The sequence below is a fragment of the Plectropomus leopardus genome, chromosome 6, assembly GCF_008729295.1.
Source record: "Plectropomus leopardus isolate mb chromosome 6, YSFRI_Pleo_2.0, whole genome shotgun sequence".
Classification (NCBI taxonomy): Eukaryota; Metazoa; Chordata; class Actinopteri; order Perciformes; family Serranidae; genus Plectropomus; species Plectropomus leopardus.
The window spans coordinates 4,260,935-4,280,010 of record NC_056468.1 but is presented as its reverse complement, the minus strand read 5'-3'; the positions used below and the strand labels follow the sequence as shown (position 1 = coordinate 4,280,010).

The window sequence follows — 19,076 nt, the reverse complement described above, 5'->3', positions numbered from 1 at the left end:
GTTACTTTTATTTTGAATGTCCTCACTTTTGTTTTTACCTCCGTATGAAGTATTAGCTAATCTGGCTAAACATTTTGTTCATTTTTAACATGTGTGGTCAAGTTTTTTTGCTTTTTACTTTGACTGCTTTGCTTTTGTTTGTCTTCATACTGAAATATCAGAGTATTTAACTTTCAGAGTACATTCTTTTAAATGAAAATGAAAAAGACAAAATCCTTGTTGTTGATCAGTTTATCTTTTAAGAGCTACATCTGCCTCCAGAGCTGCTCTGCTTCCCCAAATTGTCACAAGAACAAAAAAAAAAAAAGCAAGACACTTGAAGACTGACTTGCTGACTGTGACATAATTGGCTGTTTTTGATAAATCAGTACTAACCTGGCCCTCCTGGTGCGGGGTTTAAGGGTCTGGAAACGAATGAAACAGAAACAAATAACATTTGATGCACCTTTTACTTTCATGGCAAATATTAATGAAATATCCTTTTCTAGATTTAAATTGTGCAAATCTCGATAGAGTGCAATCAACAAATATCTTTCCATGAATCCTTTCCCTGAAAACAAAATGAGGGCCATGATTATTGGATACTTCATGTGAAGTTCATATGGTTCCCTCAAAGGTGTCCTCTTCAGCCAACCTGCATCAAGTGCAAAGTCTTCATATTAGAGTCCTGGCTCAACTACCAGGAAGTCGATGTAGTCCTTCTCCTTGGTCTTGAAAGCCTCAGCTATGATCTGGGCAGCATCTTTGTGCTCCCGTCCTCTCAGGGGAATGCCGTTGACCTCCAGGATGACATGACCCACCTTCAGCTGACCGCTGTTATGAGCTGAGCCTCCTTTCTGTCAACAGGGACATGAACAGGGGGAGAAGGGAAGACAGACAATAATTTAATAAGACAACAATTAGGAAGATAGGTCCATCTAGTGACAGATTCATAATATATTCTCTCTCTGGGCAATCTGCTTAAGCCCTCCCACTGACTATTTTACCATCGCTATGCTGACAACACACAACTACTTCTCTGAGACCTTTTTGATCGGTTTCAATTATTTTACTAAGCAGTTCAGTCACTTTATAATTCCCATTACTATTAACTTGAAAACCACCTTTGAGAATCTCGGTATAGACAAACATTTGAACCCCATATTACTGAACTCATTCAGTCTTGGAACCCTTTAGCGCACACCTTAATCAGACCATCAGCAACCCAATTCTGGCCTTCATTGGCTTCAATTAAAACGCAGAGTTTGTTTTAAAATTTAACAAATTAAATACTAGGCCTTGCATGGTGTGGTCTCTGCATATATAGTGGAGTTGTGAGCCTCTATTCTAGCTGTTAAATAATCTTACGCTAAAGGTCTTTGATATGTTCTTTGTCCTTATTTTAAATCCAAAGGTGACTGTGCATTTGCAGTTTATTTATGTGTGGCTAATTTTGTCAGTATTTAAAAACATTTGTAATTGTGTGTTTCAAAAGTGCTGTATGCTTTGGGTTGGTGGTTCAGTCTGACTGCCAACCCAAAACAAGAGTATTTGATGACCTGGGAATGACACCTTTTGACTTAATCAACTGCCTTTCTTAAGTTACAAACACAACCTTTAAGAAGTGCTATACCGATAATTTTTTTTCCTTTAAAGGCAGGGTAGTGGCAGAATTTTTTATTTGATTTTTCAAGTTTTTAATATATAATTTTTGCACTAAATTTCTAGGGTTTATTTGCTTGAATAGGGCCAAAATAATGGCAAAAAATGAATGCAGCATTTTTCCATCAGAATTCTGTTACATACGGTGTTAAACCAACATTTAAATATCTGTATGGAGAAATAAAAATATACAGAATCTATAGTTCTGGACTCATGACCTCAGTATTTCTAAAATCTTGGCAACAGGCCTGCTTGTTTAACGCTCCTCTGCACTCTGGCTTGGTGATGGAGGCCTGCATGATTAAACCAGCTCTACATGGTTTTCGTTTACAGATTATTGCCTCTGTTTCATGCACACCTATTCTAAATTGAGCTTAGATACAGTCCAGCTGCTATTTCAGCATAAAAAGTAGATGGAAGAAACCACTGCAGCTGAAAAGACCCAGTTATATTACTGTAATGCATGTCAATGTCAGATTTGGAGAATATCTTTTTTAAGTACTTTTGACTGACTTTAATCCATGAACATACACACTCCTGAATGCTCAAAACTCTGTTATTGCAGGTATTTAAGTCATTTTTGCTGAGAATTTGTAGGAAATACTGAAATATACATTTCTGAGTATTTATCCTTGATTAAACTGGTACAGTAAAGTTTGAGTTCTTTGCTGTCATATGCACATATATTTTCTTTATTTAGACAGGGAGGGCCCTTGAGAACAAGCTCTCATTTGCAAGGATGCCCTGTAAACAAGATAACATCATTACAAAATCGTTACAAACTTAGACAGGTATAAACATGCTTACATGTGTACATACATACAAACATACAAACATATTTACATACACACATGCATACAAACATAACATTTAAAAGACTAATTAAAACATATTTGTACAATTTGTACGAAATATCTTCTAGCAGAGCTCTGAATGTTTCTATGTGGGGACTAGTTTGTGTAGTTTAAGTGTGTCCTGGAGCCTGTTCTATTTATTAGGGACGTACAAACAGAAAGCAGTTTGTCTTAACTCTGAATTCATGCAAGGAACCCACAGTCTGATGTGAGTGTCTGAACATGTTTGATAATTTATATTTCTAAAATTTAGTAGTGAGGACAAATATGGCGGTTGCTTGCCACAGAGCACTTTAGAGATAAACAAGAGGCAGTGCGGTTCCCTACGAGCTGAGAGAGAGGGCCAACCAACTTTTTTGTATAATAAGCTGTGGTGAGTAAGATACCCATCACCAGTTATAAAATGCAAAGCACTATGATACACGGCATGAAGCGGCATCAAAGTGGTGGGTGAAGCATGCATATTTATAATGTCACCATAGTCAAAGAAAGGCATTATTAACAATTACAGTGAAGCAATAAATTAGAATTTTAGCCATAAAGACTAGGAGACCACCCCCCACCCCTCCCCACACACACACTGTGGAGAACCATCAACTAGCGGATGACCTAAATGTGCTTCAGTGCAGGTTTGACAAACCCATCTTCACACCCTTAACCCACTGTGACTCAGACATCACACATTCACCTGCACCCCCTGCCATCCCCTCTCCAATGAACCCCCCACCTGCACTCAGGATCTGTGAAGCTGATGTGTGTCAGCTCTTTAACAGACAGGGGACAAGGAAGGCACCTGGCCCACACAGCCTGTCTCCCTCCTGCCTGAGGGTCTGTCAGATTACTGGAGCTGATGTCTCCTCCTGCTTTAAATGCTCTACAATCATTCCCTTAGAAACGCTCCATCAGTGGATAATATGACAGCAGGCTCGTCGTTCTGACGTCTGTGGTCTTTAAATCAATTGAGAGACTGGTGTTGGCCCCCCTGAACAACACAGCAGGCACCTGCTGGACCCCTGCAGTTTGTCTCGTGGGCACACAGCTCAGTGGATGATGCAGTCAGCATGGGACTGCACTACACCTTACAACACCTCAAATCTCTGGAGACATATACAAGGTTCCTCTTTGTGAACTTGAGCTCAGTGTTCATCCCAAACATCCTTTCACCAAACTCACCCAGCGCACTGTGCAAGCACAATGTGTTCTTTCCCAGCCTGTTCTCATTAAGAAGTTGTCAAATACCGCCGCTTTTGCAGTGATTTTGGCACAAGATCCCAACACCAAAAGCCTTTAAAAGCTGTTTCATTTACGCTGCTGGACTGTGGCTGGACAAAACCGCAGTGTTATGATCCGCCGCCGTATGGCAACTGCAGCAGCAGCATCGGCGTCAGTTGACACGTGGTCGCATATCATGCAGTCACGTCTGCATGACATGATATGTGGCTGGATGACGTCAAGTTTAAACACTACAGGTACTGTCGGGGCTGTGGATGGGTCAAAAAAACCCAGGACTTTCATGTGGAAGTCCGGTGTTTGCTTCCTGTTTGAACGTGATGTTTTTTTTTACATATTACCATGTGCCCTTTTTGCCTAAACCTAAGCATGTGCGTTTATTGACGTCCCAGCGTTGGTTGCCATGTGCTTTTGTTGCCTAAAGTTATACATACTTTTGTAGCATAATCCCACCATGTGCTTTTACTGACATCCCAGCATCCTGAAATGTCAACAGCAGACGCAGAAGGATACCTTGAGCGTAATATGTAGACGTGAGAGTATGCAAAGTGGTATGTGACAATTTAGGATAAGAACCTGTTGGCTCTCCCCACTGCTGTTTTCCTGCTGCACACATCTGCACCTCAGTTGACCCGTCTGTTTAATTCCTGAAGTTTCCAGACCACATCTGTGTTGTGTTTTTAGTTTCTTTCACTAAACTCAAGGCCAAAACAATTCAATAAATGCAGCTTTTAAGTACTGGGATTGTGAATGCAATCTATAAATCTCAGTCCTTCCAACTGCCTACTTGAAAAAGACATTTTTTTTTCATTCCTGTACTTCAGATGGATTCTGAAGGTCATATAGTTTAACTGGTGGTTTGCTTTCATACTTGACATCTTAAAGATCTGTCAGCTATTGAAGAAAGTGGAGGATCTGACTTGATGACTGAGATGAGTCATTTGTCAGCACAGTAGGGTCTGTGTGTGTCTGTCTCGGTGTGTACAGTACATGACCATTTGCCCTTCTTCTACTGGGCAGCCCAACAGAGCCGCAGGGTTAATAAATCCATCCATTCACTCATTGATCCTTCCTCCATTTAAGACAAACAGGACATCTGCCAATGTTGCCTGGTTCAATTTAATCCTCGGAGCTGGACAGGTTTATTAGCTGTGACATTCAATTACGCAGCTGTAGTAGCAGCTGAAGACATCACTGCAGGGCATGCAGGCCACTAATAATGCATTTTAATGCTTCAGTGTGGCCAAGAAACTCTTGAGTAGGGCAATTAATCAGACACACTTCCAGCTGCTCTACAAGCATCACTAAAATGCCTATGAGCAAGGCATTAACCCCGAGTTGCTTCAACGCAGCAGCTCTGATAACTAGAGGACAAGGCTGAGGTCCTAATAGGCAGCTTCTTAGAAAAGCCTCAACGCATTAACAGGTTTTAAGCCCCCCTGACGGGTAACATCAGTGTTCAGTTTAGTCACAACAGTTCAGTTATGCTAAAACTTGACATTTATATTTCAAAGGAGTTATGTTTCCCCACAATACAAAACCTGAAGGATGCAGGTCACAATTTGGGAAACTAAGAAAACACTGCACATGGACAAGAGGTCGAAAGCAAAATTGGACCCTTTGGTTTCCAAAACGTGGCCAGCCACTGATTCTGTCAAAATGATATAATAACCCTAACCCGAACAAAAGAACTGGTCCCAAAATGAATGTAAAGTGGGATTTCTTTACTGTCACATGTACATTGTACAGTGAAACTGTTCTCTGCATGTAACTCGTCCTTGTGGAGCATTGAGCAGCACGACCAACGTCATATCTTCTGCCGGCACCTTGGTCAGGAGCACCGACAGGTGGATAAACCTAATGTACATGTTTTTGATGGGGGTGGGGGAAACCGAAGCACCCAGAGGAAACCGCAAATAGGGGGAGAACATGCAAAATCCACACAGAAAGGACACAAATCGGTCGATATGCAGCGCAACTGCATGAGTAGAAGTTTTGCAGTAGGTCTCTTTCCTGTCATACGGGACACAATGAGAAAATAATTCCACTGATGCAGGCTGCTTTATACCTGCTGTGTGTGCATCTCATAGTGAGACACATTTCTCCCACTCGGCTACGCGCCTATGTCTTAGATGTTGAAATGCCTCTGGTTGCAACAGCCTTTAAACAAACTTTACAGCGGACAGTGGTTTGTTTGACGCCGCAAAACTAAACTAGTTCTGAACGACTGATGAGACACAAGACTGTGCCTCTTTTGAGAATGTACTCTTCATTGTCATTAACACTTGCTGTCATGTTGTTGTGTGTGTATCTGGGAGGGAAGTGCGGAGAGAGGACACAGCCCACTGTGCCAAAGCAAGCATCTCCCTCTCAGTAGAGTAGCACACCTGGCTAGGACTTGGTTTTTTGAGAGGAATGCTACAGGGTGCTCCACTCCAGCCCTATCTATCATCCCTACACCCTAGTAAAGTGGGAGTTACTGAGTTGGGGGGGGGGCAAATGAAGAATCACATTTCCAACACACACTCAGCTCAGACTTCCACTTAAAACAAAAAACACAGAAAGCCAACTGAAGGGGTTGACTCTCTTAAGACACACAACCAGCTGAGCAGGGAAAAGTCAACCTCCCTATACATGGAAACATCACAGGTGCACCCAGCCGCTCCTGATTAGCAAGGACACCTGTGGCCTAGATTTTGGATCTCTGTGGATCTCTGACCATAACAAAGGAGGGACAGGAAAACAGAGACTAGTCAGCTCTTAAAGACAGTGAGAGATTTGTCATGAGTCAGAGAAATCTTTGTGCACGAGTGAGTGCTGGAAACTGGACCAAATTTTGATGCCAAGTACATTTGATTTCCAAACGCAGCCATTGTTTTTCTTTTTGGTCAGGCATCGAAACCACATGTCAACGCAGAGGATGTTTCCGAAGGCGTCAAACTGCACACAGCACTGTCCAGCTGTTCCAGCCAAGCAAAACCAGGCCTTATCACACACACTGTAAGCAAGGAAGCTCAGTAAGCAGGTTTTATTTTTTGTGTTGTGTTTATTATTTTCATATCAGTTCAACATAAAAACAGTCAAACTGAACAAACTCACAAACTTACATACTTAAAAAGGCACAAAGTGGCTTCCTCAGTTTGGGGGTGAAGCCTTTGAGTGGGTGGGCCAGTGTATGTTTGACACAGTGACTGCTTTTACAAAGAGACTGTGCTATAGGACTGCAATGAAGCCCCCCTTTATGCTGCTCCAGTCTGTGATCATACACTGCATCCCGCAATCTGACTGACTGATACCAGTATTAGCAGCTAATAAACTTTTTGATCTGACTGACATAGCAAGCCAGTTATTGAGCTACTGTATAGCAAATGACTGGCACTTACATATTCCCAAGTGACAACTCTGTTTGCTTGCCAGCTACAGTAGTTCACCAACTAGCCCTACTATTTAGTAGTATTTCAGCAAACTTCTAGCATCATATATGGTGTTTGTAAACCCCAGTTGGCCATCCTTGCTGATATCCAGCCTGAACCCTGCCAGAACATCCACACTCTTGGTTGGTCATCTCCACTGACAGATTGTCCAGAGCCTCAATTGACCATCTCCGCCAACATCCTGCCGGTTCATCCAAACCTACAGTTGTCTACCTCCACTAATGTCCGGCTGGTCCCTAAAGATCTCCACTGGACCTCTCCGCCAAGCCCCCAGGTCATCCAACTGAGGTCTCTTGTGCCACCTACATCCAGTTCCCACAGCATCTGCTTGTGGTCTCCTACTCCTTGGCTGTCCAGGCCACCAATTTTTGGGTTTTTTGCTGTTGGCTTCCTCAATTTGATTGAGTCCCTTGTCACTCCATAAGCTTATGTATCTTCTCCATTAAATCAGAGAACTGATTCCATCTGCCTGATTTGTCTGCATTGAGGTACTTCCCTTGTTACCTTTGTTCACCACCCATGACAAAAGGGAGCTTTTTGAAGTCTGATAAATTGCCTCAAGGGATGTCACTGGAATTTCTGACTGAACTGACTATGTTGCATTATGGGTAATGTAGGAACCAGGTTTTTACATAGCCAGGAGCAAGAATGCATGGAATACAAATGATGACATCTCTGGTTCTGCTCCACTAATATTGACACCTTTTACAGAAATTGTCAATCGTTGGGTCTGACAATGCTATTGGACTACCATGATAATGTGTGGAGTACTCTCTCAATGAACTGATGACCTGTCATATCACCAAATGTGATTTACAGAGCAGGTTTCATTTCTGTTGGACCATGTGTTGGTATTATAAAGGTCTTCACCTCCAAGCCAACTGCCAACTCTTTCAACTCCTTTGTCTGCCAAGCTTGCTTTAAAAAAGGCTAAAAATAGATAAACCAATATTAATTAAGTCATACACTATAGTCTATTTCTACAATGACAGTGACTCCGATGACTGTGTGCAACCTCTCAGAATGTGAGTGTAATTAGATTACAGCCCCTTGATTTCACAGGAATATAATCACCTGAATATGCAATGTCATGCTGATTATAGAGGATGTTGTGTTTGACAAGCTGCTAAATGACTGTGAGGGTCATCGGCATACTGAGTGACAGTCAATGTCATCCACTGTCTGAGACTCACAAAGGCAGGTGAAAGGAATCATTGTTATGAAAATCACTGTGCCGACAAGCAAATTCCTCAAGCCCCATTTACAAAAGAGCTGGGTTGGAGGTGTGTGTGTGTGTGTGGGGGGGGTGGTTACTGCTGAGGTCCCCGAGGCTATAACTCATGCAGTGATTGTGGCTGATGTTATCACCTTTTACTCTAAGCCCATATAGAACACTTTTCTTATGGAAATGTACTGCTTTGCTGTCTTTGTACATTTTTGGACTTAACAGAATGTGAAAGGTGTTGCAGAGAACTATCAAGAGGAGTATTTGTGCACTGCATAACAATGCTGACTGTGCCAAACAAATGCAATCTTATAATCAGATGCTGAATGAAGACAGATTTTCTTTTAAAGCAGAAAGGACACTGTTAATGCACTGGAGTGAATATTTGCTCTGCATCGATTTCTATTCAAGTCATGTACACTAGTATTTAAGGATTCTGAACACAAAACAGTCACTCACACTCTTGGAATTTAACAATGGCTCCAAACCATAAATCAACCAATCCATATTGTACTGTTATCTCACCTGAATGGTGACTATGCGTGGCAAAGGTTGACGAGTGTTGGCTCCCCCCTCTATAGCGATACCAAGGGTGTTGGCATTTTTCACGACTCGTACCAAGGTAGCAGTGGGCACTGGGACCGGTGAGCCAGTCTGCTGGGACACAAGAGTTAGAAGCAAGAGCAACTGAGAGCAAGGTCGAACTTTATACTGTCACGATTGCAAAACTTTGTAGATGTACAATAGGTCAGACCTAGAAACTCATCACCTTTGGTCAAAATTGGGAGTTACACAGTGTGAGATACACTGTCTAATAAAATAGTGCACCAAAAATGATGATACATACTTCACGTAAAATAACAGGTTAGTTTTAGTCCAGGAAAGTAACTTTGGTTAGGTTTAGCAAAAGAATCATAGTGACAAAGGGTCTTTAGATAACTCAAAGTTTCGTGGGGGAAAGTCCTGTGTTTGTGATCCATCCACCACACCAACGTGACTCTTTATGTGGACGACATCCTTCTTTACACCTGTCAGCGCATTGGTCATGTGATTGTGGCCTTCCCAAATATTTGGGTTATACAAAAAATACTGGCGTAATGTGGGTTACATACACATTTTGGTGCATACATTTTTTGTAGGTATACGTACAAACACATGAGAACAGCTTGTCAGGTGTGTGAAGATTTGAGAGCAGGCATGGATTTAACTTAACTCCTCACAGTTCAACTATTTCTGTCACCTTACATGTGTACTCCATCAACAACAATTTTAGAATGTCACTACCAGTTAAATTTCAATTTCATCAGCACCTGCGACTTGTTTTATGTCTCTGCAGCTGTAAAAAAATCCTCCATTTACTTTGTGTATTGCATTGTAGGAGGACTGTATCCATTGACCACACAACTGAATTTGGTATGCAGACTGTCTATACTTGACTACACCTCATTTTATCAATTTTTCAGTGTGAATACACGATAACAAGGGGTGGGAATCACCCAAGGTCACACGATATAATATTATCACAAAACTAATGTCACAATACAATGTTATTGTGATATTTTCAAACATAGATTGGGACATATTGCAACTGATTACCTTTTTTCAACTGCAAATTATGCCTCCAAAGGAACACTTTCTTATATGGAGCACTTTCTTATCACCTCTTTAATCAGATAAGATAAAGTTTTCAGAAGAGAAAACTCTTCCACAGGGCTTTTTTTTTGTCATCCCATGAGTTTGCAGGCCTGCCACATAAAATAGCACTTGTGTATAGACCTAGAGAAAACCTATAGAAAGTTGATCTGACTTGTGATGATTAATGCCACCCGTCTGGTTATCTAATCTGTTTATAACTTGAGGAAATATTATTAAATCATGCAAGAGTTACAGTTTATCGTGTGGATAAACAGTGCTGTTTTTCATGACAAGGACAATTTTTAAAGATTAAATGTGTGCACTGAAACAGTTATAGAGACAGTTTGTCCTACTCAGCAAATGAACTATGACAAATGACTCTGTGCCCACCCAGAAAACAAAGCTGAGGCTTCTTACTCACAAGTTTTTATGATCTGAATTTAGCCACCGCCAAAATATTGCTGTGCTGGGGCCTCGGTGCTTAAACATCTGTGCCATAAATCACTTTTATAATCTGCTTTTAATGTTTTTGAGTTTGTACCGATTTCTCCTATTTATTTTCTATTGTTGCTTGCATGATCTAATTTGATTTGGATTATCCCAGATGTCTCAGTGAAACTTTTGTGCACTGGAAGCAAACTGAATTATTTTACTCAATTTGCTTTTTTTCCAGTTCAATCTATTTTATACATTTACTTTTTACATTGATTAATATATTTTTAAATTCATTATTTTATTCTTCATATTACTGTTATTGTTATGATACATTAAATAATAAGAACTGACCATGCCATATCAAAAACATAAAGGATAACTGCCCATTTTCAGAATTCATACATACAGTCCAAAAATATTGGTAAACACGAACAACAGTCTCCTAAATCCAAAAACTAGAGTGCTAAAGCTCAAATTTGTCATATCAGAGGGTATAAAGTGTGGAGCTGCTCCATAAATAATGAATGGTGAGAAAAGTTCTAGCTGACACCGAGAGCATCCAGGGGAATGTTCAAAGTATATAAAGACATTTTCTGTTTCAGAACTGAGAACACTTAAAAGAATAAAACTCTTTGGGTATAAAAAAAAATTAACATTCTCTAGGTCCGCAAAATAAGGCTCTTATTCATCTTCTTTGTAGTATACAGATTTACAGTGAAAGAAATACATTTAATTGACAGATTCTTGACATGTTGTCTGACTTGGATGTGACAGATTTTCTACAACTCAGACTTTTCCCTCTAGACAGATGAGCTGAGACAGAGTGTTACTTTTTCATTTTTCTTGTTTCTTCATCTCTTGATTTGATTGGATGCAGGGTAGTGTCCCAAACAGATGAAGTCACAAAGTGATAAGTAACTGGGTTTGATGTCACACGTTGGTTTGAGGCCTGAAGTTTAGCATTGTGGTCATCATCATTTTGTTGGGTTTTGTTTTGTTGTTGTTTGCTTATTTGGTTGTTTTTTAGCTAGAATTGAGCATATTTGGATGAGAAGGTAAGAATACCCTAAGGCCAGAGCTTGTCCCCTGCAAGGATGGATCCTGCATCTTGATACAGCACCTTCTTTGTTAGAATGAAATATGTAAATACATTTTTGTCTAATATTTAATATTATCTGTCTTGTTAGTCTCTATTTCCAATTGAAATCAAATGAGAGAGAGAGAGAGGCACTTGAGGTCACACAGCGTGCAGAGTTTGGGAATTTTGTGCACGTTGTGTGAGCTGACGTGATTTGAAATAGCGGTTTGAATTAAAATAGCCTAAAATAGATTTTCTTCAAACTTGCCAGCGAGTTGGACTCGAAGCAGGCCAAAGTCAGAGGTCGCGGACTGTAAAAGTGCATAGAACTGCCTGAGACATGTGGAGTAAGGAAACAAGCAGGGTAAAGGAGGCCAAGGGCACAATGGATGTTTCATAGGCTGTTTTTGGAAAAATAAGCATTGAAGGTAGGAAGGAATTTTTATTGTTACTCTCTGCTATGTCTGTGTTGATTACTGATTTAGAGGGTGACGATGACATAATTAATTAAATGTATGCTGTTATGTGGTTTAATGTTTGTTTGGTGTCTACACATATTTGCCGTCTGATTACTTTAAGCCACACAAGAAAGTGGACATTTTTGCTGTTAGTTGGTGAAATGATGACACAGGCTGGTGTTGGTGTGGTGCTGTCTGTAATGCTGGAACAGGATGGAGGTACAGATAGACAGATGTCATTTAGCCTGCTTGTTCTTCATGATTCTAAATAGTAAATTTGGCCCTATTATTAAGTGTCCCCCCATTGTAGAAACTTGGCTGAAAGGACAAGACAAAGAAGTTACGAGAGAAAGCTACGAACTGTTAACAGCTTTTTCCATGCATCTCATCCTGCGGATTTTGAGTGAATAGAATCCTATTAAGAGATCTATATAAATATTGCTCTGTTTGTGAAGACAGTGTTGCTTGGGTTTGTTTCGTTGTAACAGCTAGCACCCCTGCAATCCAATAGGTTGCATACACTGTGGATTTTGACGCATTCTGTGTAGCCAGCCTCAAGTGGCCAGGAGAGGAAGTGCAGTTTTACTGGTTGGGTTTACACAGTAAGTCACCTTGGGACAGGACAATCTGGACTTGTTAAGAATAAACAATAAACAGTCAACACTGTGGATCTAGTGATTCTTTGAAGTAGATATTTATGACAGTGTGAAACCCTTACTTGTCTGGTGGAGCCTGCAGGAGGTGCATGGGCCCCTGGCTGCTCCAGATGGCCCTGCTGGTTCTTGCTAGGTCGAGGGCTGCCGTCCTTACTGAGGCCTCCTGCCTCGGCTATATCCACACCACTGTCCTCGCTCAGAGTCTGGCCACTGTCTGACAGCTGGGACAGCGTGGCCCCTGGAAGAGACACTAATGTTAGTAAACTAAGAGTGAATACATACAGCAACAGTGGTACTGTCTGTTCTCAGATAGTGGAGTTTATTTACCTCAGCTGCAAAGAGAACTTTTTCTAAACATATATTTAATTACATTTTTATATGATTTTCAGAATATTTTAGCATGATAGTATACACTTCTCCAAACTGCTCTTGTGGCTGATGGAGCTGTTTGCCGTTAATGTTAATTCAATCCTTATTCAATCTAGTCTGCTACTTGTTTTTTTGGCTCAGTTCTTTTATAAAGTAATTTAATGTATTCAGTATATTGTATAAAGCTCTTTTTTTCAAGACTAGATTATTTCTTACCTTTTAGCCTGTCTCTAAAGTTGTCATATCTTATCTTTACTGTTTTCATGTACTCATTATGACTTTTGGTCTAACGTCACTTTCAGAAAAAAAAGGCAAATAGCTCCTGTGAAGTTGTGTACACAGTAACAGGCAACACATAATCCAAACTGGAATTACAGCTTTGCCATTTTGTGCCTGTGCGAATCACTCAAGTTACAGTTACAGTTTACAATCATGATGCTTCACACACATTTTCCTCCAAGCAGCACAGAAGATCTTTACAATTAGCACAGGTTCAAGATTAGTCGCACCAATTCAGTATCTGACTGAACGTCTTCTCTTCTGTTCCTGACTTACAGCATTAAGTAATTGCCATAAAAGTGTTTTTTGCAAAAAATTATGATATTGCAGCAAAGTTTACCTTTGACCTTTTAACACATAATGTCATCACTTCATCATTTTTTTCTATTACACAATTGTGTGAAATTTTGTTATAATAAGCATATGAATTCTTGCTATCGCCAAAAACATGTTTTGGGAGGTCATAGTAATGTTTGTGCCAAATTTGAGTTAATTCCCTCAAGGTGTTCTTAAGATATCCTTTTCATTAGAATAAGACAGAGGAGGTGGCTGTGACCTTGACCTTTAACCTTCAACCACCAAATTTGAATCACTTCATTCTTGAGTTCAAGTGGGCATTTGTGCCAGATTTGAAGAAGGCCTTCTTGACATGGACCCAAGCTCACAGTGACCATGACCTATGACCACCAAATTTTAGTAAGTTTATCCGTGAGTCCATGTGAACATTTTTGCCAAATTTGAAGAAATTCATTTAAGACATTGTACTGCAGTGTCTGCTCTATAATAAAAGGGGAAAAAATGACAAAAAAACACTATAAACCCTCTGTAGGGAATGTTGAGTTTAACTGGAAGTAACTAAACATCTATTAACAGCATCTATGAACAGCATCTTGTGTTAAAAGAAGAGCATCTTTAGTATTAAGAATAATACTACTACTAATAATAAAAATATCTGTTAAAAAGAGAAACTCTGGTGCTAGTGTCATTTAACATCATGCAGAATTCAAAAGTAACTGATAAAGATTATTGTTATTTGAAATGCTGAATGTGGTATATTTGAAAATTAACACCATAAGTAAATCAATAATACAGCAGCCAAATGGTCCATTTTTTCTACCAACAGACATGTTACTTAATTAAATTACATCAGCAATGTTGTTTTGGTTAATTGTAACAAATAATAATTTTGCCCATTTGTTGATCCATATATGAGATATTTTTCTGCACACAGAGACAACACACAAAGCCACTCACACACACACACTGACACAGACTCAGTATTGTTTACCTCTTTGCTGTGGTCTGGAGTCCGCAGACAGCCGGTTCATGTCTGTTATCATGACTTTCTGTGTGAGGGCAGGTGAGCAAGGCTGGTCAGGACTACAGGGTGGAGCAGCAGGTGTGATGAGCGAGGGGCATGGAGAGGGACATGGCGAGGGATGGGGTGACAGATGAGGGGACGGTATGGGAGATGCCGCTTTGGAGGAGGATGCAGACTTTGACAAGATGCAGGACTTTTCATAGGAGCTGGATCTGCAGGCGAGCTTGATAGACACCTCTGGCTTGGCGGAGTCCCGGTGGTGCAGGAAGCCTGGGCAGGTGTGGTGTCCCGAACTGGGCCGGCTGTGGGCAGCATGGGGGTGGAAGTGATGAGCGAAATGGGGGTAGTTGTGGTGTTCAGAGTCAGAGAGCTGAGGGGAACTCTGGCAGGTATGATGGAGTGCATTGAGGGAGGTGTGGTGGGTGGCACCAGTGCAGGTGTGGTGGGCGGAGGCTTGTGAGGGCTGGTTGATGGTGGGGAGGGATTTCAGCGACTTGTGGAGGCAGTCCTGGAGCAGCCGGGTGGGGCCAGTGAAAAGCAGACTGGAGCCGGGCTGCAACCGCCGGGCTGAAGGCTTCCGGCTGAGCTCCTTTTCCCTGGGCGGCCTGTTCTGAGCCTGGGGAGAGGCGGACCTGAAGAATTTAGGAGATTCACTTGACGCCTGCATTTCATCCTGACAATGAAAAGACAGACACAATATACATGAATCACATGAAGGGTGCAGCTCCTCTCTGAGCCTAATCAGTAACAACATGAAAAAAGCCTTTATCCCATTGAAACCTGGGCAAACCCAAAAATTTGTACGAGATTTGCAAAAAACTAACTAAATAAAATAAAGTTACAAAAAATACCTAAAAATCAGCAAAAAGTGAAAGAAAAGTACAAATAAAAACAAAGGAATGACCAGAAAAAAATCTGCAACATAATTTTTAACATAAAGTAATAAAAAATGTAAATATAGTATTATTGACATTTTTGTTGCTGTTTTTTGATAATTTTCTTACAATGTTGGAATGTAATGTATGGAATTTATGGGACATTTCTTGCCAAGATGTTCATCGCCTTTTCCCATGTTTTCAGTGTTCATACAAGAACACCGATGTCAATCCATATTACAAAAAGAGATAAGAGAAACTTGATTTCTTTCTCCTTGTCTCAAACAAAACAAAAAGAATGAATGGAAATTAAGTGGCATTCTCTATTGTCAAACTGCATATGCATTCTTTTTTTATGGCAGACAAAACAAAGAGTGACACATACCAGTGAAATGTTTTGTAAGGTATTAGTGTTCTCCTCCTGGTCTTTTTCTGTCCAGCCACCAACAGAGCCGTCAGTCTGAAAAAGAAACAGCATGACGCGTTGTAGTACTGCAGGGCTAAATCTGTAATAACAACTTTACTTTAGCCTACTTAATACAGATGCCAGATGGATGGGATTTGCCCCACAGGACAACAAAATGGGTATAAGAAAGTTCGAACAAAGTGTTTGAGAAACTTTTGTTTTCAGTAACAGCTGAATCATTTGGGGGGCACATGAGGCTGGAGGCTCTATGTTTTCATTGCGACAGAGTGGTGGTTTCCAAAGTGGGCCTCAGGGAGCCTCGGAAGTCCTTCATGGGGATCCACATGATCCTTCAGCAACACTTGGAATACCAAGTCCCTAGTACGGCAGCTTGGTCATTGGCCATAGGCGTCTTCCTTTGACACACAAGGCACCCTTAGTGTCTGTGTCAGATGTACAGGACTTTAAACTAACTCTACTAAATAACCATCTAACTCTAACAATCTAAACCCATCTGCGGCAATGACGCAGTTTAAAGAGCAACAATGTTTTAGTAGGGAAAATGGGAAGGGTTTTTGATGGGTCAAACAATCACAGCACTTTGACTTGTTTGACATGTTTGTGTCCCATGTGAAATGTTGAGTTTTTAAATAAGTATGTAAATATTTCACATAGAAAAATTTCAGGTCATCAGGTCTATCTATCCTTAACACATGCTTAACACAAAGTTTACTTAACTCATTGATTTAAGCTGGCTACATTGATAAATACAGCTGTGTATATTCTGCAAAAAATGAAAATGTATGGATTTTTTTCTAAAAGAAAAGGATGCCTGCGAAAAGCAAACATAAGGTAAATAGTATTGGTCTGAGCACAGAACCTTGTGGAACTCCATAACTAACTTTGGCATGCATGGTGGATTCATTATTAACACACAGAAACTGGGAATAATCTGTCCCTGTAGTATGATGCACTATAAATCCTGATGAAAAATCCTCAAAAAGCTATTGTAAGATGAGGTTTAATTATAGCTACTTTAAAGGACTGTGGTACAGAATTGTTAATAAAGACATTATCAGTAAGGAAGTGTTAACTAAAGAGGTCATTGAAGTGAGTTGGTGAAGATCAATGTAGAAAAGCAGTCTAAATATATGGAAGCTGTTTCTAAGGTTCCTGTGTTTTAAGATACCGTACCACTTGAGGGCAGTAGGTGATGAATTTTGTCTCTAGTAATTTGAATTTTGTCACTAAAGAAGCTTGTCATGTCGTTACTACTGAGGTTTGGGAGTAGAAGACTCAACAAAGCTTTCAGCCTGGCCACAGTGCTGTAAGAAACTGGGGTTGTTCTTATTTTCCTCTGGTAATGATGACTAGTAACACCTGTGATTTTCCAACCAAGACAGTCTAAACTTCTGCTGTTAAAAGAGTATGTGAAATTTAATGTAAAATTGACTCAGACTGAGTTTTAATTTTGCTGAAAATAAGAAATTCTAACCTTGGCAATCAAATAAAAAATACTTTCATATTTGAATTAGAATTATGTCCTGGCTGTAGTTCATTTCTGATGGAAGTGCTTTCATGTGGTCATTCTCATAATGGCAGGATCCTCTTAAGCCTCTTTTGTTACATTGGTCAAAGTCACTCATCAGAAACACTGGGAAAGCTCAAACAGACTAATTGTTGGTTTCTGGCAGGGATTTCCATGTGTACCCGCTAAAAGCAATTTAGTTTTTCAAAAAATTTCATTTAAATTTGTCCAGACAAAAAATGTCCAGAAAATGACATTTATAATTATCATATTAATTTATCTAAAATTATTATTTTTTAAATTTTTAATCAGTTTTTTAGGCCATGTCCTTGTTTGTTTGATTTTTTTTTTCTTTTCCCTATTCTGTTTATTTATTGCTATTCTTTAGGTTATATACTTGTACTTTTACTATTTTTTGTTTGCCAATTTTTGGGTCATACCTTTTGAAAGAAATCAAGCTAATTTGCCCAGTTTAATAGCCGATACAGCTAACATACTAGTCTGAGCAGGAGCCTTCTAAACCATATCTCAGTCATTATGCTGATAACCACTTCTAACGCCTATTTAATACAGTAATAACATTTGAAGTGGGTGCCTGACATATAAAATATTATTCAGAAGTGTTATTTTGCCTCTCTTCTATCTATTTAGACTATCTATTAGACAACTCTTCATGCACCTCTCTAAACACTGCACCCCTTTTCTTGGCAGCCATTGGCTATTGAAATGATTATCTTGCAGGCAACTTGAACAGAAATATCCGTCTATGACAATGGTTTGTCATAACATGGTGTTGCTACAATGAATCTTACGGTTTCTCACTGAGTAACTAAGTGACTGTCAATTAAATGCAATTAGCTTTTTATCAGGGGCTGTAATTTAACAACCACAGTAATGAGTGTGTCAGCACAGGCAATTACACAGACACATGGTGCTCTGCGGCAGACATCATCACCAGCAAGCCTTTAATAGCACCACTAAACAACTGACAATGACAAGACATATACACCAGAAGCACCTGTGGGAACAGAGGGTTCGGCAGTGAGTGGGTCGAATTCATGAAGCAGAGGGAAGTAATCCATGCTTCATTCAAGATAAAACCAAACTGTGTTGTCAGATAGTGTTGCAGTGTTGGGTTTTTAAGGGGCCAGACTGCTGGGGGAAGTGGATCAGAAGCAGACTGTACTCTGGCACAATGGGGTCTCTGTGGATTGATGTGGGCCACAATGAAACATCAATACTACTCTGACCTGACACAAAGACGAGCTGCTCTGTGTCACAGACTGATGCTAGAAGGCTGAGACTGAGGGAGAGGGAAAAAGATGATATGTGCAATGGCACACACACACACACACACACACACACACACACACACACACACACATATCCTTGTACTCATATCTTTGTGAGGACCTTCACTGACATAATGCATTCACTAGGCTCCTACCCTAACCTTAACCATCCAAACTAAATGCCTAACACTCAAACAGTCCTTTGAAGAGGTGAGAACCAAATGTCAAAATGTTCTCACTCTGCTGTTTTTGGTCCTCACTATGTAGCATGTGCAATAAAAGACACACACTTTCAGTGATCAATGTGGATCCTCTGAATAGATATAAAGTAATGCAGTGCAAGACAAGAGCATGTCTGAA

The 19,076-nt window shown here is 40.2% G+C and overlaps 1 protein-coding gene across 1 annotated transcript in view; it reads right to left on the bottom strand.

The window, feature by feature from the left end:
• Positions 1 to 659: 659 nt before the first annotated feature.
• LOC121943920 (whirlin-like) overlaps positions 660 to 19,076 on the bottom strand; it is a 116,098-nt gene continuing 97,681 nt past the window's right edge. The window contains exons 8-12 of the mRNA XM_042487529.1: positions 15,876 to 15,950; positions 14,583 to 15,288; positions 12,709 to 12,884; positions 8,910 to 9,041; positions 660 to 836 (exon numbers count right to left, since the gene is read on the bottom strand). Coding sequence (XP_042343463.1) covers positions 660 to 836; positions 8,910 to 9,041; positions 12,709 to 12,884; positions 14,583 to 15,288; positions 15,876 to 15,950 — 1,266 coding nt within the window. The remainder of the gene's footprint in view (positions 837 to 8,909; positions 9,042 to 12,708; positions 12,885 to 14,582; positions 15,289 to 15,875; positions 15,951 to 19,076) is intronic.